The sequence below is a fragment of the Sinocyclocheilus rhinocerous genome, unplaced genomic scaffold (genome assembly GCF_001515625.1).
Source record: "Sinocyclocheilus rhinocerous isolate Xijiao unplaced genomic scaffold, SAMN03320098_v1.1 scaffold522, whole genome shotgun sequence".
NCBI classification, from domain to species: domain Eukaryota; kingdom Metazoa; phylum Chordata; class Actinopteri; order Cypriniformes; family Cyprinidae; genus Sinocyclocheilus; species Sinocyclocheilus rhinocerous.
The window spans coordinates 582,928-599,964 of NW_015625031.1; the positions used below are offsets into that span (position 1 = coordinate 582,928).

Sequence of the window (17,037 nt, forward strand, 5' to 3'; positions counted from 1 at the left end):
CATTAAAGCATTTGTCTTGACGTGGCTGATCGATCAACTCATTTTAGCAATAATGAATCATCTCATTTCATAAAATTATAATGCAGCTCTCATTCGGGTGTTAAATGCATCCTTTTCCCGACAGCGAAAAAAACTAACATCATTATAAAGCAGAAAACTATTCAGAAATATTATGAATTATTAACTCAATAATATTTTGATGTGTGCTATTATGTGACATACAGTAGGCGTTTTATTAATTTTAATGTCCTGAAGGCAATTATAAGAGTCTTTTTCCATGTAAATATTTACTGCTCATAACTGTTAGCACATGTATGTCATGAATACTCGTTCTTACAGCAAATACTGGCAGGTAGATAAGTTAGTGTAAGTTCTATATCTGAGATGCATTGATTGTCTTTGGTTTCTCGTGACGATGCTCAGGACAGATGGTTTGATTGGGTAATTGGTAACAGGATTAGATCCCATGTTTTAATGCAGTGAGAGGCAGACAGAGGATGTGATCAGTCTGTGTAGACACAGAGATGAAGAGCAAACACCGGCAGCACCAGACCTCAGCTTTCAGCAAACAGAACCGTTATACGGCACGCTACAATGAAAGAAGAAAAACTGAAGATGGGTGGATGGATGAAAGAATGGATAGGAGTGAAACTACATGCTGCATTGCACTATTTTAGGACCGTTTAGTATTTTTGTTCTCCATTATGACTTTATGTTCAAGAAAATTAAGCTCATTTACCCCCCAAAGTCTCATTATTGCCAAGTATCTGGAGTGTGTTTTTATATGCAGTACTATAAAATATAATATATAATTCTATATAGAATTAGAAATACTATAATACAGGATTTCTTTACTGAAAATACAGAACTCGTCTCAGCCAACAAGTCTCAAGCCAAGTCTAAAAAAAAATTCTAAACCGTATATATTCTTATTGTCAATACAATATGTACAATATGTTTTAGTGCTGTCAAATTATTAATCGCGATTAATCACATCCAAAATAAAAGATTTGTTTGCATAACGTGTGTGTGTACTGTGTATATTTATTATGTATGTATAAATACACACACATGCATGTATATATTTAAGAAAAATATGTGATGTACATATTAAATATATTTGTATATAATATAAATATATGCATGTAAATATTTTCAAAATATATACACAAAAAACGTATTTTTGGATGCGATTAATCGCGATTAATCGTTTGACAGCACAATTATGTTTATGTAATATAATATGTATAATTCATATAACAAAGTAAATTCATAAATTATATACATATAAAACGTTCATTACATTATACAATAAAAAAATACAATAAAAGTTACAAAATGTTACCTAATTTGTCCATTAAAAGATTTGTTTGCATAACGTGTGTGTGTACTGTGTATATTTATTATGTATGTATAAACACACACACATGCATGTATATATTTAAGAAAAATATGTGATGTACATATTAAATATATTTGTATATAATATAAATATATTCATGTAAATATTTTCAAAATATATAAACAAAAAACTTATTTTTGGATGCGATTAATCGCGATTAATCGTTTGACAGCACAATTATGTTTATGTAATATAATATGTATAATTCATATAACAAAGTAAATTCATAAATTATATACATATAAAACGTTCATTACATTATACAATAAAAAAATACAATAAAAGTTACAAAATGTTACCTAATTTGTCCATTTAAATATTAAATATTTTTAATTCAGTTAGTTCAATTCTTTATTTTTTATTCATTAATTATTCTGTCAATTCTATTACATTCAGGAAACTCTGGTCAGCATAACCTCAGCGTGAATAAAAACCAGTAATACTATCTTGATGTATAAACACATTTTTAAAATATGTTTTATTTTAATATATTTTTTACACATTAAAGTTTTTTTTATTTATTTATTTTTAAATTAAATTAATGTTTTGGGAGGACAAGTCATGAAAATATATATATTTTTAAAAATCTTAAATCCTAAAAATAAATAAATAGTGAAACTATATATATATATACTTTCTTTTGGGATGAAGAATCCGACTGATACAATTACAGGAAGTGGTTCAGAGATCAGAGCGCTACAGTAAACTCTCTGCTCCAGTCTGTTATTCCGGTGGATCGGGTTTGACTTTAGTGTAAGCGATTCAACGCTCCTGTACAAAGGCTGAGAACATCAAAGGACCCGAGAGAGAACAGCGAGCTGTGAAACTCTCGACCTGAAAGAGTTTCAGAACAGCTGCAGGACTGAGAAACGCAACTCTATCCAGCTCTGTTTGCTCGGTTCTGTTCCCGCGGGTCAGAGAGACGCATCCGAGCTCTCAGTGACACAACTGTAATTAAGAGACGTTTAACGTAAGTAATACTTCACAGGAGGCTCAGGTCACAGGACGCATACAACAAACACGAAAAACAACTCTCAACTCAACAATCAGCTCTGCTCCAGTTCAGATCATGACTCAGAATTTGAACTGAATCGGACACAACACACAGGAAGCTGAACTGGAATGAGAACAACAGGAAAATCAACTGACTAAGTTACATGAAATTCAGATGATGAATTCTGGGAAATTAAGCATTCTTCCACCCTAATCCACAAAATCCATCCATACATTCATAAATTAATTTATTTATCCATCCAACCATCTAGCCTTTCATCCATCTATCCATCATTCATCCATCATCCATCTATCATCCTTCCATCCATCTATCATCCATTCATCATCCATCTATCTAGCATTCATCCATCCTTTTATCATCCATCCATCTATTTAGACATTCATCCATCCATCCATCTATCAATCCATCCATTCATCATCAAACTATTCATCCATCCTTTTATCATTCATCCATCATCCATCCATCATCCATCCATCAACCATCTGTCTAGCCATTCATCCATCCATCCATCCATCCATCTATCCATCCATTCATCATCAAACTATTCATCTATCATTTTTTCATTCATCCATCATCCATCCATCATCCATCTATCATCCATCTATCTAGCATTCGTCCATCCTTTTATCATCTATCCATCATCCATCCATCATCCATCCATCATCCATCTACCATCCATCATCCATCTATCTAGCCATCCATCCATCATTTATCCATCATTTATTCAATATCCATTCTTATATCCATCCAAGTATCTATCTATCTATCTATCTATCTATCTATCCATCCATCCATCATCCATGCTTCTATCCATCCAAGTATCCATTCATTTATCTATCCATCTGTTCATCCATCCATCCATTCTGCTTTTGTCTGCAGCCCGTTCTGCATCTGTGTTGCACTTTTCTCATTCACACAATAATCATTCATCACAGTGATATTCACAGGACCTTAATGAACGCAGGAGAGTTTGTGGCATGTGTTTGGGTCACACTTCTTGCGGGCAAACAGATGTTGAGAATCAAGGCTACAGAGACACAGAAACGGCACTCACCCACGTCTGAACCTGCTGTGTCTCTGACAAACAAACCCGCTCATATTCTAATGCGGTTTCAGCACACACTCTAATGCTGTCCTGCGTCTGTGACCCGATGCCCCGCTGCAGGTTTACAGCGCTCAGTAACACTGCTAGCCAGAGGCTAAAGTCTCAAATGAAATTGCTAAATCCCCCATGATGCACTAATGAGGAAGAGGATAAGGCTCACTTCCTGCGTCAACAGGTCTGTTTTGAGCAGGACGGCATGAGTGCGTGTTTCTAATGCTGAACAGGACATGCTATTCAGACATGAAAGATCTGAAAGATTACACCACAATAGGTCAGAACAAGATTTACTGAAACAAGCAAGACTGTTCTGAAACACAGACGTTGCTTTTGATGATTTATGATATTGAAAATTAACCATGCGCACATCCCTGCATGTGTTAGATTTTATAATAAAAGAATAATTCACCCAAAAATTAAAATGTGCTGAAAATGTCCTCGCCCTCAGGTCATCCAAGATCAGGATGAGTTTGTTTGTTCATCAGATTTGGAGAAATGTGTCACTGCATCAGTGTCTCAGCAATGGATGCTCTGCAGTGAATGGGTGCCGTCAGAATGAGAGTCCAAACAGCTGATAAAAACATCACAATAATCCACAAGTAATCCACAGCACTCCAGTCCATCAGTTAACATCTGGAGAAGACAAATTGAAAAAGTGCATCTGCTGTTGCCTCTCGCATGAAAATCCAGACACATATTTGTTTAGAGCTGTTTAAACGCTGCTTGATCTGTGCAGATTTCTCTCCTGATTCACACCAGAACACTTTCACTGGAGGAAGCGTTATTATGGATTATAGAGTCGGATTTTAGTTCAAAACATCTTGATGCTGGATTTGTTTCAGCTTTTGTCTTCTCCAGATGTGAACTGATGGACTGGAGTGCTGTGGATTACTTGTGGATTATTGTGATGTTTTTATCAGCTGTTTGGACTCTCATTCTGACGGCACCCATTCACTGCAGAGCATCCATTGCTGAGACACTGATGCAGTGACACATTTCTCCAAATCTGATGAAGAAACAAACTGATCTACATCTCAGATGGCCTGAAGGTGAGTAAATTGAGCAAATATTTATTTTTGTGTGAACTATTCCTCTAAGACGACACGAAGTGTCCAGGATCACAGCACACAGTTCAGTGGAAGTCTATCCGCCACAACGTCATTTCATACATACTAAATTGTATGTGTATTTAACTGAAGGGATGCAATTAGGTTAATTTGGTTTCCTTTTCATTTACACACTCTCAGGTCTTTCCAAACCTGTCAGTGTCACCAAAAGTAATTGGTTCTCATGTGTCTTGTAACCAATCGAAACACAGCAAGTGGAATACAATTTGAGAGCTCAGATTTTCAGAAAATAATTATTTAATATACAGTATAATAAATATATAGTGCACAAGTCAAATAAACTTTTTATAATACTTTTTTGGAGTTTAATGGCATCTGTCCCCGTTTACTTTCAGTGAATGGAAAATAACTCTTGTCTTAATGAGTTGTGAACCTCCAGATGATCTCTGACAGATGCTCCTGCTGATGTTTAATGTAATGAGCAGTTCTGCTTTAATCACAGTCTATCCAGAGGAGAAACCTCTCTTGCTCTCATGATGCCCGTGGCGTAACCGGTTGTGTCATAACGCTCTTCACCTTTATGAGCTGGCTGAAGAGTGAGATGTTTGATGACCCCTGAAACAGCCTATGTTCAGCAGGGACGCTCTAAACTCTCTCTCTCTCTCTCTCTCTGTGCTTCTATTCCTAAATCTGTCTGTCTGTCAGCCCAAGGGACGATTCCTTCCGCCCCAGTCCCCATCACTTATTCATGGATTCATGGAGGGTCCACAACTAACTTCTGAATAGGGATAATGTATCATAAATGTTTATTCCAGTATTTTGCATTTTATATACATAAGACCCATGAAAACCATTTTATTATTTTTTTCTCAAATTCAGTGTTTTCCATTTAACTTTTTCTGCAATCTGTATTAATGGTTTGATTCAATTTTAATACTCAAAAAGGGTGTCTCATCAATTGAATAATTTGAACAAAAAAAATTATTTATTAGGATCTAAACACCAATGGTACCCTATGAAATTTTTATTTATGTTATCTTTTTATTTTCTTTCTTTTCCCCCCAGAAACTCATACATTTTTTTAATTTTTCTGGAAATTCTCAGTTTTATGAAATTCTGTGATTTATGATTTAATACCAGTGTTATTTTAGTACTATTATAACATAATATTATAGTTTTTATTAATATTTTCAATAAACTATTTTCATTATTTTGTTTTTGTTTTCTAAAACAAAAAAGTTTTAGTCATTTTGCTGTGCGTTTATTATTTTTATTGGGTTTAGTTTTCTTTATATATGTCTATAGTTTTCATTATTTATTATTTCACTTTTAGTTATTTTAGTACATCCTGTTAAGCTAAATGAAAATGAGAAATGTTGCCATGGCAGCTAGCTAAAATACATACATACATACATATACATATATATATATACAGTGGGTACGGAAAGTATTCAGACCCCCTTAAATTTTTCACTCTTTTTTTTATGGTAATCAAATAAAATGTAATCAAATACAATTTGAACAATTTCTTTCATTTCAAAGGCTTTTTTAGACTAAATGAAAACCAAATCGCTGTCAAAAGGTCTATTCGACCAGACCAGAATATTTATGCTTGATTTTAACAGACTTTTAAGATTCAATTTAAGGCATGTATTATAGTCAACTACCGAGGCGTATTATTTTTTGCATTTTTTATTGCTTGCATGTGAAAGTTGGTGGATATTTTTGAACCCTGTATGTAAATGCACAGCAACAAAACGAACATATACTTACTTAGAGGAGTCGATGAAGTAAATCACAAGCGCTCCGATGCTCAGAGCGAAGACAAGCACCACCTGAAACACACAAGACAATAAAACTTTAAATCAAACTCTGTGCATCATCTGTGACCTGCTGTCGATTAGCATGGTTTGTAAAAACGCTCAGCTCGTGTGTGTGTGTGTGTGTGTGTGTGTGATTCCAGCTCAACTGGGACATCGTTCTCTTTAGTCATTACGTCCTGCTGGCAGAAACCCACTTTAATCGGAAGATCCTGATGAGATTTGGGCAGGAATTGGATGCTGTGTAAACATCAAGCCACCGAGGACAGGGAAAAAAACACTTAAAAACCATCAGATCTCACATCCAGCTTTAAAGGAACGGTTCAGAGCGAAGGAATGTTCTGTCATCACTCGCTCATGTCCTTCCAAATCTGCCTCGCTTTGTTTCGTGGAACACACAAAGAGATGTTTAGTAGAATGTTCACACTGTTCAATCCCCAAAAGAGACATAAAACACCATAACAGTATCATAAAAAATCTTCTGAAGCCATATGAAAGCATTGAAGGTAAATAGTTTTAATAATTTAAGCTGCAGTCCGTAACTTTTGGCGCTCTAGCGGTTAATAAACAGAACTGCGTGTGTCTTTACGGACTGCAGCTTTAAATATTAAAAAATATATATATGAACTACTAATGTTTAGGCTTAGTACGATTTTTTTATCAAAGAAATTAATACTTTTATTCAGCAAGGAAGCTTCAAATTGATCAAAAGTGTCAGTAAAGACATTTATAATGTTACAAAAGATTTCTATTTCAAATAAATGCAGTTCTTTTGAACTTTCTGTTCATCTGTGAATCCTGAAAAATAAAATGCATCACGGTTTCCACAAAAATATTGTGCAGCACAACTGTTTTCAACATTGATAATAATCAGAAATGTTTCTTGAGCAGCAGATCAGCATATTAGAATGATTTCTGAAGATCATGTGACCCTGAAGACTGGGTTACACACACACACACACACGCACACAACATATATATACATATATACATACATATACAGTACATACATATATAATTTTATTTTTATTATTATTACTTTTATTATATTAGTATTATTTTTATGTATTATTATGATTTATGTTTAATAATAGTTTTATAACTGATTATTTAATTCTCATTATTCTTTCAAATTAAAAGGTAAGGACAAAATGTGTATATAGTGTTATTTCAATATCATAATTTGATATTTTGAATTAATATCGAAATTCATATTTTGAATGAGTTTTTATTTACAAATTTCTTATTTACATTTTAATTTTAGTTTAAGATTTACAAATTTAGTTTTTTTTTTTTTATTAGTATCATATTTTAGTTAGTACATAAAGTTAGATTAAATGAAAACAACATAATTATAACTATAGAATAATATATAACGATTTCTAATGGACTCTTTGTTTAATTCTCACTATTCTTTATATTAATTTTGAAAAGTAATGAAAAGAAGCTTGATATGGCATATCTCAGATCCGTATGAAGAAAGTCATTCAGGTTTGGAGCAACATGAGAGTGAATAAGTAATGCTAAAGTTAATTGATCTCTGAGAGAGCAGGTGGCAGTGAGGCGATCGTGAGCAAACAGGTGTGTGGATGTGAGGAAGCGCGGCTGACCTGCTCTCATGCATGTTGAATGAGCAGCTACAGTAGATTATTTTCCATGAGGGGAAATGCTCATGTCTGTAAAGCACTGAATCGCTCGTACTGCGAAAACACCTGCATGTATTTTTAATGGCCACTCACACACGGGAGCGTCCCGCTGCAGAGTCCGAGTCAAAACAGCCATTCAAACGGTGGACTTTAGGAGTCTGATCCATGCACTCATGCTCTGACACATCTGTTTCCATGGTAATGGGCGGCCCTTCGGCCCGTGTGACCAGCAGAGGGAGCCACTGATGCTCACAAACCCACAGGTTCAGAGTGAGTTCAGTCGAAACAGCTTCATCCACTGATTCACACGAACCTCACTCGAGCGCAGCTGGCTGCTTTCAGAGCGCTGACATACTCGGAGCATGTTTATTATTATTTTGAATTAGTTTTAATTGTTATATTTATTATTACACATTGTAATTAGCAATATTATCAATATTATTTACAATTACTGATTAAATAATTACAATTTAATAAACTAACATGATTCTATTATTATTATTATTATATTAAATGAATATTATTAACTAAGTCATTGTAGTTATATTGAAAGTATATTAGAAATTATACATATCTGTATCAGTTCAGAATATACTGAATATGTCAGAATATATCTTTGAGATACATATATATTTTTTTATATATTTATGTAATATGTTATATTTTAATATGAGTTAAATTGTAGAAATTTAGCTTTAATTATTTTAGTACATCAAGTTGAAATGAAAATGAAAATGAGGATTGAAATGCCATAAGTTTAAGGTTTTTAATATTTTATTTTATTGCAAGTAAGGGAAACTTTTCTATGTTTTTCGTTTTCGTTAGCACTTGTGGAAATATTCAGTCATTTAAAATGAAATATTAACTACCTATTAAATAATTACAATTTAGTAAATTAAAATTAATAGTAAGGGTAGTAATATTAATAGTATATCACAAATCAGACATATTAATAATAATATTAATGAAAAACAATAATTTATATAATAATATATAAATAATCTAAATAATGAATATATAATAATCTAAATTTGTTAAACGAACAAACAAACAAACAAATAAATAAATAAATGGGATTTTGTTTTTTTATATTATTTTTTATTATTGTTGTTATTATTATTAGGGTTTTAGTTTTAGTTGAATTGTTCATTTCAGTAACAATAGAAGTGTTCAATAACTAGTCTATACAGAAATGGACTTGACTGTGACAACTAGCCCCGGTTGCCTCTATAAGGTATAAAATCTGAATCAAGTGCATGTGAATAATTGAGGATTTGACTGGCCTGATGTGATGTATAATGCAGGAGTGAGTTGTGTGTCTAACATGAGATCTAATCTGCCTTCTGAAAGTGAAACTCGGTGTGATTTCTAATCTCTGACTGTCTGACAGCGGAAGAGGAGAGGAGTGTTTACTGCATACAGCTGCAGGGGTCAGAGGTCGCACGCATTTCATTAACCGTCTGCACCGGCGCTTTAGAAAACTGACTCCAGACTGAACAAGAGTCCTTCCTGCTGTCAGACCGCATCATATACAGTACACTGGATAACATATGACAGTCACATTAGTTCGTTTTATTTCATCACAGTAACACAATTAACTGATAATCCTTTCACTAGTTTCAATACTTAAATACACAAACATATATGCAACTATCAATATTATTTCAAATTAAATATACATTTTAATAATTACTTATTAATGACATATTTCTATATTTTATCTAATAATTAATATTAAGTAGTAAATGGTAGTAATGTTAATATTAATAGTATAATATAACATTATAAAATATCATTTATTATATTATATTTATTATATAGAACAGATTTATACACCTCATTAATAATTCATATTAACTGTAATATTAACAGTAGATAACATAATTTATATAATTATATAAATATACTAAATATATCTAAATATATTTCCAGAGTTCAGTCTGTGCTGCAGGAAAGATTGTATCAGGTTCAGAATCTACGTCATGGATAAAAATAAACAAACAAATAAATAAAAAATAACAAAAAACACAGGAGAATGAACGTCACATGCGGAACTAAGATTCATGCTTTCACTGCCGGTGTGTGTGTGTCCTTCAGAGAGGAAACAAGGGCAGGAGACGTGTGTGTGTGTGTGTGTGTGTGTGTGATGGACTGTCACTCACGGCATCACAACATTTCATCTTGATCTGACCAACAAACCATCTGAGATCTGCACCATTTCTGTCATCTTTCCACGATTCTCCTTGTGCAACAATCTATAAACAGGATGAAGTTTAAAAACTCACATCTATTAGCTCTTAAACAACCATTCAAGTTTCCAGCACAAACACATTTCACGTGACTCTTACAAGGAAAACACATCAAAACTAATGATTACATCATGCTGCACTCAGACGAGTGCAATTTTTTGTTCATCCTGTACTGTAAATGATCAATGCCACCTTTAATAAGCTATTTAAAAGCTATTACAAAACAATTTATTTTAAATCTAAATTTAAATCTGTCATTCTTCATTTAAAGACCAGCTGGAGGTGTAAAATATCTGATGCTCTAATAATTATTAAACTAAATGATTGTTAACAAACTAATATATATATATTTCAGTTATTTTATTGTAAGGCAACATTTCTCATTTTTGTTTAGTTTAAGTTGAAGCACTGTAATAATTAAAATTTATAAAAAAAACTACAGTTAATAAAAATAAGGAAAGTAACAAAAATTACAAAATTACAAAAAAAGTAACTAAAATATTTTTATATTTAATAATTGAAATGTAATAATTCTAATACACTGAACTGGATTTTTAAATATATTTTCTATTTTTCTATTCTACTTTAATTTGAGCTTTTTGTGTAATTTCGTTTTGTTTTTGTCATTTTTATTATTTTCTTTAAACAATATAGTTTTTTTGAGGTTTTATGATTGATTTGATATCAGTTTTCACAGTCTGTTTAATCTATATCTGAGCATGAATGTTAATGTTAATATTAGTTAATATTAATAATTATTTTTAATATTTAATAATTGATATTTACTAATTGTATTAATATTTTAAATTGGATTTAATGTTTTAATTAGGGTTTTTACTTTAATATATCATTACAAACTGTGAAAACTAATATAAAAAAAGTATATGATGGAAGGCTTATTTATTCAGCTTTCATATGATGTATAAATCTCAATTTTCACAAAATAAATAAATAACTCAAAGGCCAGCACTAAACAAAACAACAAAGCACTTTGGTCAGTTTCTCATTCAGCTGAGCAGCTCTGTAAAGTGGAGCAGACTGTGTATAAGAGCAGTAAAGGCTAATAAAGGTTGAGCTCGTTATGGATCAGACGCCTGACGCTCCATTCTGTCAGAAATGTCACTGCGTTTAATGGCTTGAATACGGCAGATACAGAGAGAGAACTTCCTTCATCTGTCAACAAACACACGAGAGAGAGAGAGACAGAGAGAGGGAGAGAGAGAGAGACAGAGAGAGAGAGACAGAGAGAGTATTTACAGCAGCTAGTGAATTATTGAAAGCACTCTTCATCCTCCTCATCCTCGCAGCGCTCTGTAAATGAGAGGCTGTAGTAAAGAGAGGGAAATGTCACAGATCTTCTGTTCAAGTGCTTTGTGAAGGAGAGCGTTAGTCACCGTTACTCTATAAATTATAAATGACAGTCAAAAGCTGTGAGAACCAACAGTGTTATCTCATTAGTGTTTGCAGGTAATCGTGTGTAGTTCTAGAAAACAAATATGAGTTTGGAAAAACACTGATACGTATAATACGAATGGATGGACAAGTTTCTGAAGTGTAGCTACATGCCTTACAATTCACACAATTTTTGAGAATCTTGTTTAGGCTAACATAATACTGATTTCATAACAAAAAAATATATTTAAAAAAAATCTTCAAAATTTAATTCAAAATATTTATTATTAAATTATTAAATATCAAGCAAAATGTATAAATTTTTTGTGAATTATGTTAAGGCTAACAGAATCCTGAATTCTTAACTAAAATATTAAATTAAATTTAAAAAAATTTAAATAATGATTATTAAATTATTACATATTAAGTATAATTCATTCAATTTTTGTGAATCCTGAGATCAATTAAACATTTAACACAGTTGAATTTAATGCATTCACATAATTTGGCATGTTATTTGACTTTAATTCTGTTCAGTGTGATTTTTGTCAAATAATTGCTAGAAATAAATAAATAAATAATAAATAAATAAAATAATGTAAAAAGTATTTTGTCAAAGCAGTGATAAAACAAAAAACAAATTAAAATCAACTAATAAACTAAATAAAATAAAAAATAAATAAATAAACATTTAAAATAAAATAAAACAATTAAATCAAAATGAAAATAAATTAAATGTAAAAATATAAATTAAAATAAAATAAAATATAAAAAATTACAATTAAAATTTTTTTTTAATTAATTGAAAGAATGAATATGAACCGCAACAAAAAAAAACATAAAACATAATTAATAAAAAACTAAACTAAAATAATAAACTAACTGTAAAATAATTACAATAACAATGATAATAAATAATTGTAATTATTATTATTTATAAAAATAATAAATAATATTGGCTGATAAAATATCAAATACCAATTGATGCCAATATTTCATTCCAAGTTTCGAAGAAATTAGGGCTGAGCAATTAATCGAAATTCATTTTCGATTTCGATCTCCAACGATTATGAAAATACAGTAATCGAGACAAAACTATTATTGCGCCCCATTCCTCCCCCTTTCCAGCGGTGCGCTTTCACTCCTCCATAAAAGCCCAATTTCACGTGCAAATCAGTAAAATCATGTAACGAGACTTTTGGAAAACGTGACGTGCTTGATTTATTTAAGTTGATTCGATTTATTTATGTTTTTAAAAGCGTGAAAGAGAACTTGGTCGGGAAGATTAACGTTACCGTGCATGCGCTCAGAGACGGAACACAACACGGACATGTAAAGTCATCTTTTAGCGCCTAAACGGTCAAATACACACAAAAATGTGTCAGAATGTGGCGCTAAGTGATTATTCACGTAAACCCTCGTCGGTTATGTAATAAATGAATGTAAAGAGTTGAGAATGAAAATACTTGTGTGACAGTAAATCAGATCCGTGCGGCTCTTAAAGCGACAGCGGGTTAATATTCCTGCTGCGACTGTGTGCTTCATATTAATCAAACAACAAAAGACACACTGAAGGACTTTTGTAGCTTTAATAAGAAACAAAGAAAGTTTAATTCTGACAGTGAAGACTAGTTTTATTTTACATTAGGTTATTCAATTTCTCTTGTAGGCTGTTAACTGAATACTTTAGACTTGCACTAAAAAAACTTAAAGCACAGTTTGTTTCATTTGTATATTTTTTATTCTATTGTATTCTTTTGCTTTTTTATTACTGGCAGTTTAATTATTTTCAATTTATTTTGTTAACTAATATTAGTTACTCTGGTGTTCTGCTGTGGTGTTGAGAATTGTGACATTTCGCTGGTCTCTAAAATGTAGATGTCATAGCAACCAAAATATATATTTGATATATATCACTATCTTTAAATAAATCTTTCATATAAAGTTTTGGTCATATGGCCCACTAATAATTGTTTTTAAATAATCGTGATTACAATACTGACCAAAATAATCGTGATTATGATTTTTGTCATAATCGAGCAGCCCTAGAAGAAATCATTAATATTTTGGTCTTTTAAGATGAGACTATCAAATTGTTCAAACTTACCACAATCAGTCACAAAACAAAAAAGACACAAAGTGTAACAGAATATTGATTTGTGTCTGAACTGATGCGGCAGCATGTAATCCAGTGCTGTGATGCAACGCTCTGATGATATTTTGTGTACGAGACTCAAATAAGAGGAATCTCATAACGAGGGTTTGGGATCGAGGCGCCTGCTCCGCTGAAAACTCTGAGCATGTGGAAGAGGACAAAGAGGATTTTCAGTCTCATCTCCTCAACGAGAGCAGATTATTTCATCTCTTTCTCTGGTTTTGTTCTCTAGCAGCTTCTGATAGCCTTACTAACTCCCTCACTTTAACCAGCGGTATAAACACTGACCACACCACTTCACTTACACCTTCATGACGGAAATCTGTCACCTTACTAAAACATACTTAAAAATAAAATAAAATCATTCAAACCTGATGTGAATTTTACATAAAATTAAATAAAATAAAATAATCCAACAATCCAAACCTGATGTAAATTGTACTTAATAAAATAAAATAAACCTGATGTGATTCAACTTAATAATAAATACAATTTATTTCAAAATATAAAATAAAATAATAAAATTAAATTAAATTTCAAAGTTTCAAAGTCAAAATTTTAATGTTTTTGAAAAAAAGTCTCTTTTGCAGTTTTTTGCAGTAAAAACTGTAAAATCATGAAATATTATTACAATTTAAAATAGCTGTTTTCTTTGTGAATATCTGTTAAACTGTAATTTATTTCTGTGATCAAAGCTGTATTTTCAGCATCATTACTCCAGTCTTCAGTGTCACATGATCTTCAGAAATCATTCTAATATGCTGATTTGCTGCTCAAGAAACATTTCTGATTATTATCAATGTTGAAAACAGTTGTGCTGCACAATATTTGTGTGGAAACCGTGATACATGTTATTTTTCAGGATGAATAGAAAGTTCAAAAGAACAGCATTTATTTGAAACAGAAATCTTTTGTAACATTATAAATGTCTTTACTGTCACTTTTGAGCAATTTAGTGCACCCTTGCTGAATACAGTTTCTATGAACGATCAGGCTGATCCATCAGCACTAGCAGCTCTGTAGACTCTCTGCTTCTAGAAATACCTGCTATCATTAATGAATCTGGATCAGAGTCTGTCCAATATAGATCTCTGACCTGTGCAGGAGGCTGGAGAACACTTACAGTACAGTGTGTGTGTGTGTGTGTGTGTGTGTGTGTGTGCACCTGGTATTGTGTGTGTGTGTGTGTGTGTATGTGTGTGAGTTTGTCCCGGCAGAGACAGAACTGGAACGACCTGCATCTCTTTCTCATCAGTGTGTTTCCGACTGGGTCAATCTGACGAAAAAACCTGTCTGGGTCACATTTCATTTACATTATATTTCACATTCATGCTTTTTGCAGATGCTTTCATCCAAAGCAATGACTTGCATTTAACTCAAGATGGACATCTGATCAGTTTTATGCATTCCCTGGGAATCAAACCCATGACCTTGGAGTTGCAGTTTTTAAATTAACAATAAGAAAACAGTAAGTAATCATATTTTGGATGAAAAAAACTACACCTATTTTCTGCACGGCATCATGACTTTCCTGCTTCTGTTTTCATGATCTAAAACTGACAACAGAGGTCATTTCTATTTAAACTTAAAGGTACAGTAGAGAAAAAGTTTATTTATGAGAGTAAATGGAACCGCAAAACTAAATTGGTTCAAGAAATGCTAGCTATAATTCAACATTCTTTAATGCATTTTAGACATCATGAACATTTTTCACATTATTTTGACTGATATTCATTTATAAATACAGGTTTCATATTTTTTTATTGTCAGAAATGTACAGTATATGTAGAAATTAACAAATCCCACACAAAACGTGAAATTCAATCTTATTTTAAATTATTATTATTAGCATTGGTTTAATTTTATTATTATTATTATTATTATTATTAAGAAATGAGAATTGATATTTTGCGTAAAGTAAATGAAATCCATTGTATTTTTAGGACCTTTTTTTGCAACATGCAACATGATTTTCTTGATGATGTTTTCCTGATCTAAAACTTACAACTGACTAATGCTAATGTTAATCCATAAATATAGGTTTCATATATGTTTTATTGTTAGAAATGTATAAGTACATGTAGAAATTAATAAATATTAAGCAAAAAATTTAATTAATCAAGATAAATACAGCCTTATTTTAAAGTATTGCTGTTATTATTATTATAAATAGGGTGGATTAGGGTTATTAATCTTGGTTAATTTTATTATTACTATTAGAAGTATTATTAAAAATGAGAAATTATATTTTGCATAATATATAAATATTTAGCATATCTGCACCTATTTTTAGGAGTTTGTGTGATGTGAATCTGGCAGCTGATGTCTGAAGCTCAGCTCTGATTTTAAACAACAGCTGTCAAAAACACTTCATTCCCAGGATTCCCTTCTGCGCTCATCAGAGAACAAATGCAGAATCTGCGTAATACATAATAATAACCTGCTTAATGATGAATCTATGGAATGGAATCTTCCTCTCTTCCATCAGCTGTATGTGACATTTATCATCATCTCTGAAACAAAACAATGTTTGTTTGTTTTTTAATTAGTGAGTGATTTCAGCTATTAAAGTAAATATCAACGCATCCACAACATCTAAACCATGTACAAAATTTTTTTTTTTTTAATAAAAAATGTAAGAGTTTTTGAAACAGTTTTCACTCAGGAATCGCTCATAAATTTCATAAATAATTACAAAGGCAATTTTTAAGTAGAAAGTCTGAAATAATATTTTCTTGATCTTTGTTTTATTAAGATCTTTAAATATATATATATATATATTATAGCGTAGTAGATTTTACAGCGCAACAGTTATGAACACACATTACAAATCATACAGAACAGCATGAAATGTTTAAATTGTTACCACTATTATTATTTTTTAATAACACTATAAAATAATTGTATTAATATTGGTTAATTTTATTATTATTATTATTATTATTAACCAAGACTAATATAACCTTATTTTAAAGTATATATTTCATAATTCCTAATTTCTTTAAATGAAATACACACTAGGGCACACCTAAACTCTGTCAATATTATTCCATGCAAAATAATAAAATAATATTCTGAAAAGTTTCAACAATAAATGAAAATATAAATGAACATATTAAATTTAAACATGTTAAATATGAATAATATTAAATATAAATATACACTGTACAAAAAATGTTTTTTTTTTTT

The 17,037-nt window shown here is 31.3% G+C and overlaps 1 protein-coding gene and 1 long non-coding RNA gene across 2 annotated transcripts in view; one reads left to right on the forward strand and one right to left on the reverse strand.

Annotated features, from left to right (window-relative positions):
- LOC107748344 (calcium-activated potassium channel subunit alpha-1-like) overlaps positions 1-17,037 on the reverse strand; it is a 99,546-nt gene that overhangs the window by 53,310 nt on the left and 29,199 nt on the right. Inside the window, exon 2 of the mRNA XM_016563110.1 lies at positions 6,360-6,421. Coding sequence (XP_016418596.1) covers positions 6,360-6,421 — 62 coding nt within the window. The remainder of the gene's footprint in view (positions 1-6,359; positions 6,422-17,037) is intronic.
- The window catches only part of LOC107748250 (uncharacterized), an 18,679-nt gene continuing 17,663 nt past the window's right edge, over positions 16,022-17,037 (forward strand). Inside the window, exon 1 of the long non-coding RNA XR_001640902.1 lies at positions 16,022-16,032. This is a non-coding gene — a long non-coding RNA (uncharacterized LOC107748250). The remainder of the gene's footprint in view (positions 16,033-17,037) is intronic.